Source organism: Myotis nattereri, assembly GCF_964212035.1.
Source record: "Myotis nattereri genome assembly, chromosome: 9".
In the NCBI taxonomy this organism is placed as follows: domain Eukaryota; kingdom Metazoa; phylum Chordata; class Mammalia; order Chiroptera; family Vespertilionidae; genus Myotis; species Myotis nattereri.
The window spans coordinates 42,575,994-42,597,065 of record NC_138084.1 but is presented as its reverse complement, the minus strand read 5'-3'; the positions used below and the strand labels follow the sequence as shown (position 1 = coordinate 42,597,065).

General features: G+C 44.0%; 2 protein-coding genes across 2 annotated transcripts in view; both read left to right on the top strand.

Moving 5' to 3' along the window:
• Nucleotides 1-21,072, top strand: part of CLPB (ClpB family mitochondrial disaggregase) — a 159,319-nt gene that overhangs the window by 81,020 nt on the left and 57,227 nt on the right. The window contains exon 5 of the mRNA XM_081098694.1: nt 3,760-3,888. Within this exon, the coding sequence (XP_080954820.1) occupies nt 3,760-3,888 (129 nt within the window). The remainder of the gene's footprint in view (nt 1-3,759; nt 3,889-21,072) is intronic.
• LOC308524651 (small nuclear ribonucleoprotein E-like) lies at nt 14,863-15,823 on the top strand. Its single transcript, XM_081099233.1, has one exon. It carries the CDS (start codon nt 14,923-14,925, stop codon nt 15,199-15,201), a length of 279 nt encoding a protein of 92 aa, XP_080955359.1. The 5' UTR covers nt 14,863-14,922; the 3' UTR covers nt 15,202-15,823.

Below are 21,072 nucleotides of genomic sequence, written 5' to 3'. Positions count from 1 at the left end.
CTGAGTCTGCCCCCTGAGTGTGTCCCTTATGGATCTGAGGAGTTGTAATCTGGATGGTCCCACTCTGACCACTGGATACACTGGCTCTTGGATCTCTAAGGAGGTGCTAATTTACCCTCTTCCTGAGGTTACCCAGCAGGAGCTATGGAGAGATCTGCAGATTCCTCTTCTTTGGGGTTTGGAGATGCTCAGATGAGGCCCAGCTGTGAAGCAATGCAAGCCGCTGTGGGGCCTTGGGCCTTCTTTTGGAAGTGCTGGGTCTCTGACTCAGCTGCAGTTTGTTAGGTAATTTTCAGATTGCAAAGGGCCAGGCCCTTTCATATGCAAAAGCCTCTGCTCACAGCTTGGGTGGGGTGGGCTCTCAGGGAATCAACAGGGCAGAGCAAACAGCTGTGGCTGATCCTCAGTCCTACCCTAAGAGGCCCCCCTCTCCCATCTCAGTGTCCCGGTAATCGCTGCAAGCACCTCTGAGAGAAAGCCACCCTCGGGTTCCAACCGATGCCAGACAGTCCAATTTCTCCCTGTATGAGTCTGGGTCCCCAGAGACTCGCCCGGAACTGGAGTTCAGAGCAGTCAGGAGCTTGAGACTCCCTCCAGATTGAAAAAGACAACTGTGTACTGAGTTGCCAACCCGTTCCACGTGCGACTTCGTAACTCTGCACTTTACTTCCGCACCTCCTCTGAGACTCAGTGTGCTTTTTTCTCTTTCCTTCTAGTTGTAGAATTTCCACTCAGCCAGCCTTTCTGTGGTTCTGGATGATGTCCATTTTGTCTTTTAGTTGTATTTTTGTAGTAGTTGTGCAAGGCAGCAATTTCCAGTGTTTACCTATGCCGCCATCTTGGTTTCCTCAGTTACAGTTCACTTCAGTTGAAGAATACAGACTTAAATAAACCAGTCACAGGAAAAGGCACAAAGAGCTATCTAGAAAAGTACTAAATGTGGAGCTTCTAGTTGCTCTTTTCTCATGGAGTCAGGTACAGCTTTGCTTTCCCAGTACCGATGCTTGACAGTGTGCACAGAGCATTGCCAGCTGGAGAAGCTTGCTTGAGCTTTGGTGTCCAGTTTGCATTAGACTCTTATTCATTAGTATACCTCCAGCAGCTACCACCATGCATTGGTGCTCATTAAGTGTTGTTTGTTGAATGAATGGTGTGTTTTCTTTGTAAAATGGATTACACCCTTCCTGCTTTCTTGAACCAACTATCACTTTTCTTCAGGTTCATTATTGTATCCAGCAGTTACTGTCCTATGGGCAATTCAGTGGTGCCCTTAGGGGTTTTTGAGGTGCAGTATTCTGTGGATTTCTTTTTAGCTTTTTATTGTTCTTTTCCCTCCCTGCCTGGCCACCACTTGATTGTAATCAGTCTGCTTGATTATGAAGCCTCCTCCCCAGCCTTATTGTTTTCTTCTCCTAATCTGCAGAGAGCTGGAAACAAGATCACTTACTATTATTTGATAAGACTGTTTGCCACTAAGAGTTGGTAATCTCTCTGAGTTAGGTCTCTAAAGGGCTCTCTTATGGGAAAAATGCATATGCGACTTGTGTGTTAGCTGCTCAGAGGCCTTCTTCCTGTTCTCTCTACGCCAGGAAAGGTCAGATAACACTGCAGGTGTGGAGGGGAGGAAGTTATCGGTCTGGAAGCCTCTGTCTGGTGCAGAATTGCTGATTGACTATTGAGTCCATAGGCCACAAGGAAGTGTGGTCTAGTCTCAGCTGCATACTCCACCAACTTCATTTTGGCCAAACATTTGAAATACTCCCACCTAAGCTACCTACAAATCTCAGGCCATTCCCTGTTAAGGCAAGTTCTGCAGAAAGTATGGTGCACCTTCACCTGAGCAGGAAAAGGAGGGAGAATAAGAGTCAAGGCTGGGGCCAGACATCTAGGCTCTAAGCTCCTTTCTTTGGGATCTGATTTGCTCATTTGCAAAATTAGGAGGCCAGCATGATATGGTGGAGAGAAAGAGTAAAGACTCAGATTAGACATGGGTTCTAATCCTCACTCAACCATGTACAAGGGCAGGCAAAAGTAGGTTTATAATTGCAAGTACATGAAACACAGATTTTATTCTTGTACTAGTATTTATTAATTATTATATGATTTATTTGTATTATAACTCTAAACCTACTTTTGCTCACCCCTGTATTAGCTGTGTGACCTCTGTGTTTCGTTTTCTCATCTATAAAATGAGAATGATAATACCCACTATATAAGATAGTTATGAGAATTAAATAGATTGTGTGAAGCTACCTTGCCAGGCACAGAGTAGAAAAAGGTCAGTAAATGAGATCTGTTAGTATTAGGAGAAGGCATGACAGTCTTTGGCTTTTTGAACTTTAAATAGGAAGGGAGGGAAAAATGCATGGACAGTATTCTAATACCACTTACTTGGAAAAGAATGGTTTAGGAATTGTCTGATGCTTTTAACTACCTAGGCAAGGTTACCTGTTGGCTGAATTACACCCCCTTACCCAGTGAGGGGTGAGAGGAACCTACCTTTTGCAGACCCTGTGCTCTGGGCTAGAGAAGGGGGTTCAGGTAGGTAGGACCCAAATTCCACTCCCAGTGAACTCAGTTCAGGAGGGAACATAACAGTTACGCTGACAATTGGGGCAGAAAGAAACCCCATCACCTAAGTATTATAGTTGTTTTATTGGGTCTCAGGTCCCAAGGGAGGACCTCAGAGGTGGGGTAACCTTCCAATTTATTTTCCAGACTGGGACTGTCCAGGACAACAGGCATAAACCAGGTTCGTCCCGGATGTGTGTGGTCACCCAACCCATAGGGTCCTATAAAAGTGACAGAACTGGTTTTAGGTTATTTAATATGAAATTGGAGAGGGAGAGTCATGAATACTAGCACTAGAGTGAGCCTAGGATTTTTGGTTCTTTGAGCACATGAAATACTTTTTAATTTTACCTTTAAAAACATGTTCACAGTGCATTTACTAAGGGTAAAAAAGCATATTACAAAATTGCAATGTAGTAAATTCCAATTCTATAGGATATAAATATATATATAGATAGATAGATAGATAGATAGATAGATGATAGATAGATATACATATATACCAAAATATTAAGTGCAGTTTTTCAAGTTGCAGAGATATTGATCCCTTTTTTGTATGTTTCTGTAGTTTCAAAATTTTAATGGCTTTTATAAATTATAAAAGGTCATCACAAAATAATATCAGACACTCACTAGGTTGTAAACATCTTCAGAGCAGAGGGATATGTTACTGTTCTGCAAAGAACAGCTTCTGTCTCCTGTCCCACTGGTTCCCTCTCTTACCCCAGCCTTCTTTCTTCACCTGGATGGCTCCTCTTCACCCTTCAAGATTCTGGACATCTGAGATCCTCTCTTCATTCCCAAATTGAGCTAATTTCCCCTCTGGCTTTCTATATCATCCTGTTATACTTCTAACATAGTATTTATCTCAAATAATACAATAAACATGTGTTTGTTCTCTGTCTCCTTCTTCAGATTAGGTCAGAGACCATGTCTGATTCACTCTGTGTCCCCAAATGAATCCTACTACGTAATAAATGTCAGTAAATGTTTGTGGAACTAACTGAGCTCTGCTTTACTTTCTCTTGCCTGGCACAGATTGCCATGCACATAATAGGTGTCATTGCATATTTAGCAAGTAGATAAATGGGTGAGTGAGTAAATTAAAATGCCAAGAGAAAGATGGTGAAATTGGTGGCTCAGAGCATTTGTTGCTAATAGAAGGGTTTGTGTTACTGTCCCCCCCAGTTCTGGTCACCCGAGAAGATGACTTCAACAACCGGCTGAACAACCGCGCCAGCTTCAAGGGCTGCACAGCCCTGCACTATGCTGCCCTTGCGGACGACTACCGCACTGTCAAGGAGCTGCTTGATGGAGGTAAGAGCATGGATGAATGGGGTGGGGGTTGGCAGAGAGAGAAACTTGACAACCTCTCCACTCTGGAAATGCCATGCTCGCCCATAGCCCTGTTACCCTCCCAGGGCTGGAATTGCTTTGAGGGTGGCAGTACTTAATGAGAGGGGCAGTGTATACATGTGGTTTGACCTCGTGTGGGTGGAACATCTTTGCCTACCTGTGTTTTGTACCAGACCATCCTACCTGTCTGCACATGCTCTGCGAGTCTTGTTTGTTGCAATTTCCAAAAGTGTTCTTTCTTCTCCACTATGACCTCTAATACAGCGCTAGTAGACAAAGGGGAGGACCTTCACATCCCTGTTAACCCAGGTCTCAAAGACATCCTCCTTGATTCCACCCCACCCCAGTCTAAACTCATACTTGTCACAATCTGGCATTGTTCTTATGTTGTCAGTAGTCTTCTCCCTAATTTGACTCTGAGCTCCCTGAAGTCAGCAAACCCAGCACCTAGCACAGTACCCAGCACACAGCCAGCACTCAATAAGCATTTGCTGAATGATTGAATACCCTCCCTTGAGAGAGCATTGATTTAAATGGAGGGACAGTATGTGTAATCTCCAGATTCAGGCTGGTCTGCTCCTATCCAAATCTGGTGCAGTGTTATCTTCCACCCTGCCTGATACCTCACAAGCAGTCACTTTTCATACTACTTTCTTTTATCCCACTACAGTCTCTCTTCATGATAGGGAGCTATGCATGTTGCCAGGATGTGTGGTGCCCAGGCCCCTGAGTATGGCACGTGACTGCCTGTTTATGCTCTCAATGCCACTTTTTGTGGGGCTAGAGACCCTCTTTGGGGCTAGACACCCACGCAAGGGACTACTTGTCAGGGATCATTCTTCATAGAACTTACAAGCTGCAAGGGTCCTCAGAGGTCATCAGGGCTACTCACTCTCCTCCTGGCACAAACCTCTCCAGTAGTTGGCTGGATGGCATTTCCTTGGATTTTGTCAAGAACTGGGAGAATTCTGTTTCTTCCCTGGGTGGTCCATTTCATTTTAGGTATCCATTTAGTTCATTTCTTTGACTGCTTGAACTATCTTTAAATGAGCTGTGATTTTCTTTTCTGTAACTTCTGCCAACTGTCCTCTTCAGCCCAATCACTTTTTCAAAATTCAGTTTTCAAATACAGTTCTGTTCGTCCCAGAGACTTTACCCTGCTGGCCCAACACCCCCAAATCCAACCACACTGGCTTAATACCCAGGCCTGGCCCAAACCCCCAGCCTACAAGGGACCTACCCCATGATGTGCCTTGGTCTGGGGCTTATACATTGTGGTAACAGTGCCTGGGATGATTGAAGCTTTTGGAGCAAAAACTTAGTGCTCTCAGAAGCAGAAAACATCCCCAAGCAGGATGCTACTCACTTAGTCCTTTGGAAAGCTCTCTGGCGAGACATTTGTAGCTAAGAATTGGAGCATTCACTGTGGGGCTTCCCTCTGCCATGCTTTAAAATCAATCAATACCCCCAGCCATTGTCCAGTGGTTTACATTTCCCGCTTCCCTTCAGCCCCCAAACAGACAGTGATTCACTCTAAAAAGAGACCCTCTCTCCAGCCTTCCAGATCGAACACCTTTGAAATGAAGAGGCCGGGCCTTTTATGAAGTGTCCCCCTTTCCCCCCAGGCCAAGGCTGGCCCTTTGAATCATTTCAAGGGCATGGTTCCTGCCTGTTGACTTGGAACAGATGCCTGTTGCCCCCACTTTTACAGTTTGCCCACCTGCCTTTTTACCCAGCTTCCATTTACATCCCCTGCCCTAGCCTCCCAGCCTCAAGGGCCAAAACCATTAACCCACTTATTTCTCCCTTCCTGATCTGAACAAGTGGCCGTCACTCAGGGCTACAGGCCTGCCAACTTATGACCTCCCTCCCCCCTTGACCTCTCTTGGTTAGCCTGTGTGTGTGACCAGCCAACCGAGAGGGAGGATCCTACCCCCTTGTCCTGGGGGCTGTTGCCAGTAACATTTCTAAAGTCTTCTGACCTCAGTTGACCTTCTCCAAGGGTTTCAGGGAAAGCAGGAGAACTTCCTTCCTGACCATCCACTTTTCTTAACCTGTATTTGCCACCGGCTTTGCTGCAGCAAATGAGATGGACGTGCTCTCTGGGAGATCAGCCTGTGTTTACCAAGTCTACACAGAACCCTTGTCCTTGAAATTGCTTAGTCCACAGGGATTTAGGGTCCCCGGATTTTAGAGAGTTAGAGCTGGAGGGGCAGCTTTTCTTGACCAACTCTGACTTAGCAGTACCCATGAGAGAGCTGGGAGGAGGTCCATTCAGCAGTGTGATAATGTGGGAAGTTCTCTGACCCCTTTGGAGGCCATGTAGAGTAATAGAAAGGATGTCTTCAGAGTCAGGCCAACCTGGGTTTGAATCCCAGCTCCCCCACCCTACCACAGGTATTGCCTTGGTATTACCTTAACTCTTTAAGCCTCAGTTTTCTTGTCTGTAAGATAACACCTGAGAAGTATGATAGTGATAGCATGAGGGTTAGTGATAACGACTGTAAAAGCCTCTGCTCCATGCTCCATCCTATATAATAAAAAGCTAATATGCAAATCAACCAAACAGCAGAACAATCGGTCACTATGGCATGCACTGACCACCAGGAGGCATATGCTCAATGCAGGAGCGAGCTGCCCCCTGGTGGTCAGTGCACTCCCACATGGGGAGCGCCGCTCAGCCAGAATCCCTGAGCCAGTTCATGGTTGGCGAGGACAGCGGTCGTGGTGGGAGCCTCTCCCGCCTCTGCGGCAGCACTAAAGATGTCTGACTGCCATGGGAGCAGGCCTAAGCCGTCAGTTGGACATTCCCCGTGGGCTCCCAGACTGTGAGAGGGCAATGCCAGGCTGAAGGGAACACCACCCCCAAGTGCACGATTTCATGCACTGGGCCTATAGTGATTATATAAAAAAAAATCAGACTGGCCCGACTGGTGTGGTTCAGTGGTTGAGTATTGACCTGTGAACCAGGAGGTCACAGTTCAATTTCCAGTCAGGGCACATGCCCAGGTTGCAGGCTCAATCCCCAGTAGAGGGTATGCAGGAGGCAGCTGATCAGTGATTCTCTCTTATCATTGATGTTTCTATCTCTCTCCCTCTCCCTTCCTCTCTGAAATCAATAAAAATATATTTAATAAAAAAAAGAAAGAGAAAGAAATCAGACTGTCACCCTGGCAGCTATGATACCATTTCTCCTCCTTGAAGCCTATAATCCTACCTAAAGGCTTCTTAATTCTGTGTCTGCCCACAACCTCCCTCCCCACCCCCTACCTAAGTCACCTTTATGTTCTCTCTCTTCTCATCTAGAGCCTCTGACTCCTGAGGCCTCTTCTGGTGGTCTGTCCACTCTGAGAGCACCGCCTCTGAATCTTAGTGTTGGGCCAGGCGCTTAGCACTTCCTCTTCAGAAGGCCCCTAATATAGCGAACAGAACACAGCTTGGGAGCCAGACTCACCTGGGCTTCAATCGCAGCACTGTGATGTGACTCTGGGTAAGCTAGTTGCCATCTCTGAGACCGTGTACCTCAGGGCATCCTAAGACGGATCAAGCAAACAGTCGTGAGAGACTGCGACTGGAGGAGAAGACAGATACAGAAACAGCCAGTGACACTGGAGAGGGGCTGGTAGGGGGCTGGCCAAGGGCTCTGGGGACATGGAGGAGGAAATACCTCCTGGTGCGCCTGCCTGGTGAGCAGGGAGGTAGAGTCAGTTACAGAAAGCTTCTCAGAGGAGGGGATGCTTAGTTTTATCTGGAAGTGTAATGGGAGGTTGCCAGATGATTTTTATGGAAGGGTTCTGAATTCACTAGTGCCAGTTTTCTACCCCTGACCTCCATAGAAAAGTGGGTGCACAGGCCCCTTTGGTTTTCAGCTCTGAAGATGCTGCTTCTGTTTGTGTTGCTGGCTTAGAGCAGGAAGGCTGTGCTTTAGCACTTGACTGCCAGGTACAAGAAAATGTTGGAGGGGATAGAGGAGGGAGAGAAGACGCAGGATGGTTGGGAAGGTGGGGAGGAACTCATCCTAATAATTCCAGAGCTGTTAAGGTGCATGGGACCCCACTGCCAGATCCATCTTCCTAAAACATATCACTAATCATGACAGCCTTTTTGACCAGGGTTCCCCCAGAGAATTGAGCTATAAAGCATCCATTGTATACAAGGAATTAACTTTTCTCCCAGGCATTGAGATGGTACTACTTATGTATCATTCTTGGGAGAATTGAGAAAATCATTATTCAAATAGTTTATCATATGTAGTTCAAAGGAGAAATCCCAGTTGAGAAAGGCTGCCAGGAAAGAGCATGAACTGTGAAGGTAGGGTCTAAATACCAGCCCTGCCTCTTCACAGCTTTGTGGTCCTGGGCAAGCCAGGACTGCTTTGAGGTTCTCTTTCTTCATCTGGAAATGGAGTGATACCACCTACCTTCTAAGATTTTGTCAGGATTAGGACATGTATAGGTTCTACAGAGTATGAATTTTATATGAAATATCTGTTATTAACTTCAAAACACTCAGTGCTCACTTGTTTAAAAAAAAAATGAATACTGCCCATCCTAACTTTTTAACCTGGTTTTAGAGTTGTCCTAGTCTGACCCTCACCTGACTTTTTCCCTACTGCTACCCTGATACTCCTGCCCCACTGTAATGTCAATTCAGTGTCCTCACCTCAGTGCCTTTACTCCCCCAGGTCCTTCTGCCTCTCATTTCCCTTTAAGACTGTTTCTCAGCCTGGTGGAGTTTTTTCTGCTAGTCAGTCCCCAGCTCTAATTCCAGTTGACATCTGAAGTCTTCCCTGTTCCATGGGATTTGGATCTAGTCCCCCGCTACTGAACTGAGGTAGATTCAGGGCCAGAACTGTCTTTTTGTCCCTACCTCCTTTGCCACAATGCCCTGCACATAGCTTAGTACATGTCTGGATACACTGATACATCTCTGTAGCCACTGGAGATTGGATATCACTGGAAATGTGGTATCTTTGCTTCCCAGCCCACTTGCTCTTAGTGTCAGTGTACCCTGCTTTTTAAGAGCTTCACCTCTTTGCTGCTAGATTCCTTTTCTTTATAGTCACATTGATGCTGCCTTTTCAGCCATCAGTGCTCATCACCTCAGAAAAACTTAAGATTTATGAAACCTAATAGCACTTTTCCCAGGGCATCCCTTAATCCTCTTTCCTGCCTACTTTTCATGGCTCTTCCTTGCACATGGCTCAATTGTCAGTGTTAACCAGCATCATCAAATGAGTGCTTAAATTCCCCATCATCCCTGCCTCTGGGGCAAAGATCCTTTCCAGTGCTGACATCTCCTTTAACAGCCTGTTAGTTTGTTGTCCGGCTGCAAACTTAGAATTCCATTTCTTGTTCCACTTCACTGTCTGTCCATCTGGCTGCACTGCCAGATGTTGAGAGAATTGGCTTGCCTCCGTCTGTCCTCTGTGGAAACTTCAAATCTCTGATTCTTGCCAGTAGTGCAGAAGTGGGAAATGAGCCCTGGGCTGAAAATACAAAGTTTTGACTTTGCCACCAATAAATCTTTTTCCTTTCGACAAATCCTTTCTCTTCATCAGTAAAATAGAGAAGTTGGAGTAGCTGATTCCAAGAACGCCTTCCAGCTCCAGCATCCTTTATAGCCCCTGGGCAAGTCTCTTCATTCATTTTTCAAATACTTACTGACCATCTTTCCTGTCATAGGCCCCACGCTAGGCACCAGGGAAATAAAGATGATCCAGACATGGTCTTTGCCCTTAAGGAACTCATAGTTCACTGAGGAAATCAGACACTTTAACAAAGAATTGCTATCTGGTGTGTTAATGGAGATGTATAGAAGGTACTGAGGGATCACAAAGAAATCCCTTTTAAATCTCTGGGGAGGGCAGGGAAGCATGATGTAGGAGATGATATGTGCACTAGGATCTAAAGGATGATTGTGAGTTTATCAATAGGTGAGGGAGAAAGGTAAAGGGAACAGCATGCTCAAGAGGTATGGAGTATGAAGCAGCGCACTTTATTCAACACATTACAGGCAGTTCAGAAGAGCTAGGTTAGAAGGGTCAGAAAGAAAGAATGGAAAGCAAGAGCCAATAATGAAGGTCTGTAATACAAGCTCAACTAAGGATATTGGACCTAATCCTACAGTGGGAGCCATTAAGATTAAGGAAAGCTTAGAAGTTTCAAAATTGTTGATCAGTATTTGAATAGATAATAAATTATGGAATGTTCATACATGGAATAATAAATTGAGTGAATGAGAGAACAAACGAACTCTTGCTCTATACAGCATGGATGAATCTCACAAACCTGATGTTCTGGACACAAGCTAGACATGGAAGCCTAACTGCACCTAAATGTGAAGTTCAAAATAGACAAAACTAACCAGTGGTGTAAGAAGTCACAGTAGTGACTTGGAGGGGTTTCTAGAGTGCTTTAATGTTCTGTTTCTTTATCCAGGTGCTGGTTATGCGGGTATATCCATCTTATGAAAATTCATTGAGCTGTCGCCTTATGTATATTTTGTACTTTTCTGTATATATGTTGTACTTGAAAGAAAATACAAAAAAATGGGTTAGAAGGGGCATGATTAGAGAAAGGGAAAATACTTAGTTTAAAGCTATTATAATTGTTTAAATGAGGTCTAAAACAAGACAGTGGGAAAGGAGAGAAGAGTTATGGTCTCAGAAAGATTTAAGCATAGAATCAGTAGGGTCAGATGGTGATAGAGAAGGAGTAGTCAAGAAGAGACCCAGGTTCTGGATAGGATGGCTATGTAGATGGTATGTGCCTGTACTAAGGTAAGGAGTGTTGGGAGGAGGTATGGGTAGAATGAAGGTACAGGGAAATGACCAGTTCTGTTTTGAACATTCTTTCCCTCCCTCCCTCTCTCTTTTAGATTCCATGGTCTAGCATTCTAACTACTCCCTTGCTTCTTTCTCTTTCCTTTGTACACACCTGATGAAATGCTTACTCTAGTTAAACTCATTTTCTTTTTTACTTCATGTCTGTATCTGAAAAGCTGAATATTGCTGGAGAAAGAAAATCACACAACCATACTAACTAAACTCACTTTGCATTTATGTCCATGAATCTCAGCACTGCCAACCATAGCACTACACTTTTTGAGTAAGATCACTCTCTTATTTTGGACCAAGACAGTTTTTTAATACCTTCTCTCTCCTCAGATCTCCAGTATTCTCCTTCCCCAACTCCCAAGCTAATATCACCTCATACTTGATAGAGAAAAAGATTACAATCAGAAGGGAACAACCTCACCTTCCCACCCTCACCTCCATCAGCCTACCTGCATTTATACTCTGTATTCTGCCTTCCTCCTCCACAGGAAAAAGTTCCTAAGACCAACCCTGCATTTGGGCTTGAGCTCCTGTTTCCTCTGGCTTCTCAAGGACTTTGCTCCTCCAGTTAACCCCCCATCTCTCCTCATTATCTATTCTCTCCTCTCTGTTGGCTCATTCCCTTCAGCATAAAACATGCTTCAATATCACCCATCTTAAACAATAAAGTAAATTAAAAACTTCCTTTGAATCCATATGCACTTCCAGCTGCTCCTCACATCCCTTTATGGTAAAAGTCTTCAAAAAGAATGGTTGTTATCCACTTAATTCACTTCCCCAGCTCCTGTTCTTTCCTCAGTCTCATTGTAAACATGGCCAAAATATACTTCTGTTTTCCCCCCAAAATTGACATCTCCCAAGTCTTCTCCACATCTGTACTGGTAAATGATACTATCATCTACCTAGTTTTTCAGCCCACAAATCTTGAGCCATCCGTGAATTCTCTTTTTCCCTTATACTCCCACTCAAGTCCTTCAGTAAGTCTTGTCAGTTGTACCTCTAACGTACATGTTGAACCCATGTCCTTCTTGGCACTTCCATTGCCCTAACTCTCATGCAGTTCAGGATGATGATCCAGTTCTCCTGGATGATCAACCACAGCCTCCTGGCTAGTCTCATCATCTCCACGCTTGTCTCCCTATATCCATCCTCCAAATAACAGCCACAGGGATCTTTTTAAAACATAAATGCTATCATTCTTCTACTTAAAACCTTCTATTGGCTTCCCAATGAAACTAAAATGGTCCATATTCCTTACAAGAGCCTACCAAGCTCTTTGTAACCTAGATCCTGCCTGTCTCTGCAACCTCACCTCTAGCCGCTCTTCCCCGTGTCTTCTATTTTCCACTAACACTGTCCTTCTCTTGTCCCTCAGACACACTGAGCTCCTTCCCATCGGAGGGCCTTTGTACTTACCTCTCCCATCGGCGGGTACATTCTCTCCCCGTTGGGAATTTGGGTTTCAACTCAAATGTCGCCTTCTCAGTGAGGCCTTTCCTGACCACCCTAATAAAAGTACCTCCCCCAGTCAAATTTATATCGTGTTACCCTATTTATCTTCTTCATAGTACTGATCAGTCCCTAAAATTATCATATTTATTTGTTTACATGTTTATCATCTATCTCTCCCCTACTAGGATGTAAGCCTGTGAGCACAGAGACCTTGTCTCTTTATTTCATTGCTGTATTTTTTGTTTTGTTTTTTTAATATATTTTTATTGATTTCAGAGAGAGGAAGGGAGAAGAAGAGAGATAGAAACATCAATGATGAAAGAGAATCATTGATTGGCTGCTTGCTTCCTGCATGCCCCCTTCTGCGGATCGAGCCTGCAGCCCAGGCATGTGCCCTTGACCGGAATCAAACCCAGGACCCTTCACTCTGCAGGCCGATGCTCTACCCACTGAGCAAAACCAGCTAGGGCTTTACTGCTGTATTCACAGCTTCTAGAACAGAATTCACAGCTGGCATGTAGCAGGTGATTAATAAATAGCCATTGACCACCTGACCTGTGTGATTCGGTGGTTTAGCATCATCTCATCAATCAGGAGGTCAGGGTTCAATTCCCAGTGAGGGCACATGCCCAGGTTGTGGGCTTGATGCCCAGGTTGTGGGCTCGATCCCCAGTAGGGGGCATGGAGGAGGCAGTCCATTTATGATTTTCTCTCATCAATGTTTCTGTCTCTTTCTCCCTCTCCCCTCCTCTGTGAAATCAATAAAAACATATTTTTTAAATAAATATAAAAGTAAATAGCCATTGACCAATCCAGGAACCTGTTGGACACTCATGTAGAGATGTGTAGCAGGCAGTTGGATAATGGGTCTGAAGCCCAGAAGAGAAGGGTCTCTAAGTTAGACATGAAAATTCAAGAGTTACCAGTCACTTGGGGGAGGAGGAAGCTGGCAGAGTCTGTGAGTGGTCCGCAGAGTGGGTAGAGCTGAAGCAGCCCAAGCACACAGTGAGAGAACGTACATTTCAGATGTAAGCATGAGTGGAGGAAGCAGCGCAAAAGATGTAAGGAAAAAGGAGACGCAAAAGAGAGTGGGGAATGGATTGCTTTAAGGCAGTGGTCGGCAAACTCATTAGTCAACAGAACCAAATATCAACAGTACAACGATTGAAATTTCTTTTGAGAGCCAAATTTTTTAAACTTAAACTATATAGGTAGGCACATTGTTATTAACTTAATTAGGGTACCCCTAAGGCTTAGGGAGAGCCACACTCAAGGGGCCAAAGAGCCGCATGTGGCTCACGAGCCGCAGTTTGCTGACCACGGCTTTAAGGCATGCTTCTCAAACAATCTGTGAAAGACCTGTATCTTTTGCTGCTGTTTGAATTTGCAGTCTATTATGAACCAACCCTTCCTAAATAATAAAAGTATAATATGCTAAGTGTCTGACCAATTGGTCGACCACTTGGCCAGTCACTATGACATGCATTTACCACCAGGGGGTAGATGCTCCAACCGGTAGGTTAGCTTGCTGCTGAGGTCCGGCCATCGGAACTGGGCAAGAGGGCCGGACACAGCCTGGAGCCCTCCTGCAGTTCCTTCCCCCAGCCGGTCGACCCCCATTGGCCAATCACTGGCTTGGCTGAGCCCCCCCCCCCCCATGCACAAATTCATGCACCAGGCCTCTAGTACTTTTTTTTTTTTTTAATATATTTTATTGATTTTTTACAGAGAGGAAGGGAAAGGGATAGAGAGTTAGAAACATCGGTGAGAGAGAAACATTGATCAGCTGCCTCCTGCACACCTCCTACTGGGGATGTGCCACAACCCAGGTACATGCCCTTGACTGGAATCGAACCTGGGACCTTTCAGTCCGCAGGCCGACGCTCCATCCACTGAGCCAAACTGGTTCCGGCAGGCCTCTAGTACTTTTATAAAATCCAATAAAAATTAATTAGAAAAATTATATATTAAAAAGGCATACAAAATACAGGCCCAAATATATCATTAGGTTCAACGATATAAAATTACTCTAAGTCACTATAAAAGTTTTCAAACACTTACTTACTTTTCTTATCTCAAAAGTAAAGTTCACAAACTGGCACCAGAACACGGACCACACTTTAAGCATCACTGCAATAATGGTACTTCTGGGCAGGGAGGGAAGACAAATGAGTAGAATATATCTTCTGCCCTCAAGTAGCTTAAAGTCCAGTGGGTATATAGTTTGGGCACATAGTCATGCTGCATGGCAGAGAGGTCAAAGCACTACCATTAGGATGCAGTATTGGGGACTGTGATCTTCCCCCCTCTGGTATCACTTTTTTCATCTATTTGATGAGGAGATCATGTCAGATGACTGAACACTAAAGATTTTCTCCTATTGTTTGGATACAGAGCTAAAAACTCTTCGTGCTAGTGGTTGTCTGTTGTGATGATGGGAAGTGACTGCTAATGGGTACAAGGTTGCTTTTGGGAATGATGAAAATATTCTAAAATTAGAGTATGTTGATGATGGCTTTACAACTCTGAGAAAATACTAAAAGAAATTAAATTGTGTACTTTAAATGGGTGTATTTTATGGTATGTAAATTATTTCTCAGTATAGCTGTTAAAAAGAAAAAGAAACACTTCCGCTTCCGGTTCTTTATTCCAGAAGTGGCTCCAAGGGAGCGTGCGGCTTAGTGTGGTCTTTGTTAGCTTCCACCATGGCGTACCGTGGCCAAGGCCAAAAGGTGCAGAAGGTGATGGTGCAGCCCATCAACCTCATCTTCAGATACTTGCAAAATAGATCTGGGATTCAGGTGTGGCTTTATGGGCAAGTGAATATGTGGATAGAAGGCTGTATCATTGGTTTTGATGAGTATATGAACCTCGTATTAGATGATGCAGAAGAGATTCATTTGAAAACAAAGTCAAGAAAACAACTAGGTCGGATCATGCTGAAAGGAGATAATATTACTCTGCTCCAAAGTGTCTCCACCTAGAAATGACTTGATGAAGTGAGGAATTACTGAGAAGCAATACAGTTTGTGTTTTTTGGTGTCCTTTGTTGGGAGAATATTTCTTACCCATTTATTCATATTGGCCTACAATACCCTTGAGTTACCACCAGATGACAATAAATGATGTTGAATTGTTTTTATTAAAAAAAAGAAAAGAAAAAGAAAAACATTCTTCCTGCCACTCCAAACCAGAAAAGGTTGGCTTGGAAGGATCACTAGTTGCAGGCTGTAAAGCCAGGAGGACTTTAGACTACATAGCTAAGGTGGCCGATAAGAGGAATCCTTCTGTTGTATATTAGTTCCCATTTAAAGAAAACTACTTAAAACCTATCTGTAAAACTTTCTCTTACCCATATTGGTCTTTTTATTGATTACCTGTTTTTACTTTAACAAGTATTTATTGTACTATTTGTATAGCTTAAAGTCTGGCAGAGTATAGACATTAGACAAATAAATACAATTTTATTAGCTAATTACCATTTAGACAAATATTAAGGAAGAGTAGAGTCTTCCCTGAGCAAATGGCATATATGTTGAGACCTATAGATGTTAGCATATCACTTAACTTGAGAAAATCCCAGGGAGAGGGATGGCCAATAGTCATTTGACCCAGCAATCCATTTGGGAACATTGTGGGGAATGGAGAGTTCTATGGTGTTTAATTGCAGTCCATGCAGTAGGTCCAGGCTAAAAGGGGCCCTTAGTGACCGGAGTTTTATCCTCTGCCCTTGGCTTAAGTTAGCCCTTTACCCAGTGCAGATTGAAAACTGGCCTTGCTAACCCCCAGGGAAAGGCATTTCTGTGTTCCAGATGCTGTAGACATAGATGAGTCACTGCTTGGTTGAGTTAGAGATGAGTGCCTGGTCACCAGAGCCCAAGCTCTCCAGAGCCTCCTGCCATCCAGGCACCCACATTTCATCAAGGCTTTAATCGGCTCCAAGCAGTCCTCAGATGAGCCTGCCTGTATCCGGCATGACCTCATCACCGCCAAACAGTAGCAGCTGGAGGCCAAGTTTCCCCTGGGTGAGGGAGAGGTCAGCATCATCTGGGCCAGGTCTGTTCTGTGTCCTTCGCTCTCCTCCACCTGCACTGGGCCTGGAAACAGAGCTGAGAAGGATTCAGATTTCCCAAGGCAGGACCAGCTGCCCTTTGCCAGCCCACTCATGCCCCTCCAGAGCATGTGCTCCTCGGTAGAATGCTAATAGAAAGGGCAACACCGTAGCATAAAGGAGGGGAGCATCAGTCTGAAGGTCTGGGCTTGCAAATAGCAGCAAAGGCCCATCCCAGGGTTAGATGGGCTAAAACCCTTCTCAAAAGGAGTTTGTTTCTAGCATATATGTGCTCTCTTCCTCTACACAAAGACCTGGCAGTGTCCTGGTAGGAACACAGCAGAGGTGCTCTCTGTAGGTTTATGCCACAGGCTCCTTCCTGAACATCATTTTAGAAATGAATTATTTGAGAAGAGGGCTTGCTACCTCAGGAATCTTTCAGACTCCCTTGAAGTAATGAACCTGCTGTGGAGGGAAGTGCTGGCCAGACGACCTGGGTCGACTGAAAAAGTGCACTGTCCAAGACTGTATTTGAACTTGGCCTCAGTCAGGCTGGACTAGAAACCCACTGAACTGGGGGGTACAACAGGTATGGATCAGAGGTTTGGGTGGCTTCTGGAAGTAGGAACTTGGATTGACTTCTCAGGTTGATCAGAGCCCGTTTCACTGTTTTTCCAGGGTGGATGTTTCTGCTGAAGTCAGCTAGCAGTGCCGTTGGGTCCCTGGGACTCTGTTCTCTCTGGAAAGGTGTTTTGTACTTTTTTAAAAAATCTTTTTTTTTTCTGGCTGTCTGCAAAGTTTTCTTTTCCATAATGCTATATAAGTAGGCAGTAGGCATTGTGGAAAAAGAAAAAGATACAGGTCCTTCTTTCAGTGAGCTAGTTTGGTAAAGAGACCCATACACATAGCACACTGAGAACAGCGCTGGATGGTAGGTAACAGGACTCTAAATTAAATGTAAGCAAAGGACAGAATAAGCAAGTGTAATGAATGAGGAGAAAGATCAGTGTAGATGTTGTAGAAGGCTTCATGGAGGAAGGGGACTGAAGGCAGACCCCGAAAGGGAGAGAATTCAAACAGGCAGAGGGAAGAAAGAAAGCTTTCAGGTGAAAAGCAACAGAAATGAGCCTTGCACATTAGAGACCTGGAAGGAACTGGCCACCTACTGGAATGTGGATAGTGAGGCCTGAGTGTGGAGGGCCTTGGGATGAGACAAAGGACTTGTGCTTAACTTTGAAGTGAATAGAGAGCTCCTGAAGTGACTGTTTAGTGACTTAGTGATTTTTACTTTAAAATATGTACAAGATAAAAAAGTTTTTCAAGCAATACAGAGGATAATATAGTGGAAAGGAAGTCTTCATTCCACATTCCTGGTTCTCCTTCTCAGAGGCAACCACTGTAATTTTTTTAGGTGTCTTCCCTATTACTATTGTAAACAGATTATCACAAACTTAGTAGCTTAAAGCAACCCAAATTTATTATCTTACGATTCTGGAGGTAAGTCTGAAGTAGGTCTAACTGGACTAAAATCAAGGTGCCTACAGAGTTGCATTCCTTTTTGGAAACTCAGAGAGAATCTGTTCTCTTGCCTTTTCCAGCTTCTAGCGGCTGCCCACATTCGTCTCATAGCCCTCTTCCATTTACAAGCCATCAATAGTCATGAAGTCTTTCTCACATTTCATCACTCTGACACTGATTCTTTTGCCTCCCTCTTTCACTTAGAAGGACCCTTGTAATTACATTGTTCCTCCTGGATAATCCAAGGTAATCTTCCCATCTCAGAGTCAGCTGATAAGCAACCTTAATTCTGTCTGTAACTTTTAATTCCCCTTTGCCGAGTAGTTTAACATATTCATAGGTTCCAGGACTTAGAATGTGGACATATTTGGGGGAGCCATTATTCTGCTTACTGCACTCTCAGAGATATTTTATAAACATTTTCCTTTCTGTTTTGAATAGTTAATACTTGTACCTAGTACAAAATTCAAAAGGGTTTTCAGGCCCTAGCCAGTTTGGCTCAGTGGATAGAGAGACACCTGCGTACTGAAGGGTCACGGGTTCGATTCTGGTCAAGGGCACATGCCCAGGTGTGGGCTTGATCCCAATTGGGGGGCATGCAGGAGGCAGCCAACCAGTGATTCTCTCTCATCATTAATGTTTCTATCTCTCTCCCTCTCCCTTCCTCTCTGGAATCAGTAAAAATATGTTTTAAATAAAGGGGGGTTTTGGGCGAAAGGTCTTATTCCCACCCTCCATCTCTAACCTAAATATTGTCTAGTTTCTCCATTGTACCAGTATTATTACTTTTTCCCTTGAAATGAATGAATAGTCTGTGGGGAGACACTCTTAAAGCCATGCAAATATCCTGCTCCTCATTAAAATGTCTCCCTGAACCCAGCATCCACTAATGGTTCCTTCCTGAACCAATCCTTATATGATTGTTGGAAGATGAATATTTTATAACTTTCCAAACCCCAGCACTCCCTTCACAATGATCAGTTAACACCTGGCATCTGTAGTAAGCAAGAACCCATCTTCCCTGTGTATCTATTTAATGTCAGTGTGCTCGTGAACACTCTTGCTTTTTTTTTTTTTTTTTTTTTTAAATATATTTTATTGATTTTTTACAGAGAGGAAGATAGAGAGATAGAGAGTCAGAAACATCGATGGGAGAGAAACATCGACCAGCCGCCTCCTGCACACTCCCCACCGGGGATGTGCCCGCAACCCAGGCACACGCCCCTGACCGGAATCGAACCTGGGACCTTTCAGTCCGCAGGCCGACGCTCTATCCACTGAGCCAAACCGGCTTCGGCGAACACTCTTGCTTTAATGTTCAATGTTCTATAATTCATTACTGTGCCTTGTTATGGTGGTGCTAAAATTATCTCATATTTGGCCAGTGAAGCATACCCTTCCCTATCATTTTTTTTAGCATTTCCATATTTTTCAGCATAACAAAATGTTTCAATCTTATCTCATATCCACCTTGCTGCTCCCCTGGAATCAGTCATTTCTCTGAGGATCCCTAAAACATTTAAGTGGTCAGTTGTATTACCCTGAAACCTAAGTACCAAGTATGGTCATTACCCCTTCTGTTGACAGAGCCAAGAAATATATACAGGCATATATACACACTAGAGGCCCAATGCACGAAATTCGTGCAAGAGTAGGCCTTCCTTCCCCCAGCTGCCAGCACCGGCTTCCCTCTGGCACTCGGGACCCAGGCTTCCCTCCAGCCACAGGCAGGCACCGGTTCCCAGGCTTCCCTCCAGTCCCGGCTTCATCCAGAAGGTCGTCCGGAAGGATGTCCAGAAGGACATCTGGTCTAATTAGCATCTTACGCTTTTATTATAATAGATATATCCACATCCATCCCAGGGTACACATACCTGGATAAACATATACACACATATGCATATGCACATACATATTTTAGCATGAATACCTCCCATTCCAGTCCATCCCTACAGGGTTCTTGCTTGTCTTCACACATTCCGTATTATGTCCCTTCTTCCATAGTGAGAATGCTGACTGCATACAGCAACTGATTCATTTACCCATTTGCTTAATTTCATAATACATCTAAAAAAAACTTCACACTTGCTTCACCCATAGAAAACAAACCTGAAGAGTTCAGGTCATCCTGGCTGGTTTGGCTCGGTGGATAGAGTGTTGGCCTGCAGACTGAAAGGTCCCAGGTTCGATCCCAGTCAAGAGCATATGCCCAAGGTGAGGTCTCAGTCCCCAGTAGGGGGCGTACAGGAGGCAGCCAATCAGTGATTCTCTCTCATCATTGATGTTTCTGTCTCTCCCTCTCACATCTTCTCTAAAATCAATAAAGATATATTTTAAAAATAAAAACAGTTCAGGTCAGAATTTGTTTGCAGTCCTCATCTTTACTGTATCGAAGGTTATATATACTCAAATACTAGGTTCATAAGTTACTCAGGTGGTTTTTCCCCTCCTTTGGTGTGTTTATGTTATTCATTTGAAATACACTTGGGTTAAATTTGTTAATTTGCTTTCAGTTTTAGAATTTCTCTCCCCTGCCTATCCTTGTTTTAATTTTGTTGTTTGAATATGTAGAACATTAATTTTTACTAAAAACTACAGAAGATATACTCAGAGAAGTAAGACTTCCTCTTATATTCCTTTCAACTTTTTTTTTTTTAATTAAATCTTTATTGTTCAGATTATTACATTTGTTCCTCTTTTTCCCCCCCATAACTCCCCTCCTCCCAGTTCCCGCCCCACCATCCGCCCTCACTCCCCACCCACTGTCCTCATCCATAGGTGCACGATTTTTGTCCAGTCTCTTCCCGCATCTCCCACACCCCTTTCCCCCCCAAGAATAGTCAGTCCATTCCCTTTCTATGTCCCTGATTCTATTATAATCACCAGTTCATTCTGTTCATCGGATTATTTATTCACTTGATTCTTAGATTCATTTGTTGATAGATGCATATTTGTTGTTCATAATTTGTATCTTTACCCTTTTCTTCCTCTTCCTCTTCTTAAAGGATACCTTTCAGCATTTCATATAATCCTGGTTTGGTGGTGATGAACTCCTTCAGCTTTTCCTTATCTGTGAAGCTCTTTATCTGACCTTCAATTCTGAATGATAGCTTTGCTGGATAAAGTAATCTTGGTTGTAGGTTCTTGGTATTCATCACTTTGAATATTTCTTGCCACTCCCTTCTGGCCTGCAAAGTTTCTGTTGAGAAATCAGCTGACAGTCGTATGGGTATTCCCTTGTAGGTAACTGAGTTTCTTTCTCTTGCTGTTTTTAAGATTCTCTCTT

Excerpts from the sequence above, each read along its gene's own strand:
- LOC308524651 (XM_081099233.1), top strand. The coding sequence starts at position 14,923 with ATGGCGTACCGTGGCCAAGGCCAAAAGGTGCAGAAGGTGATGGTGCAG.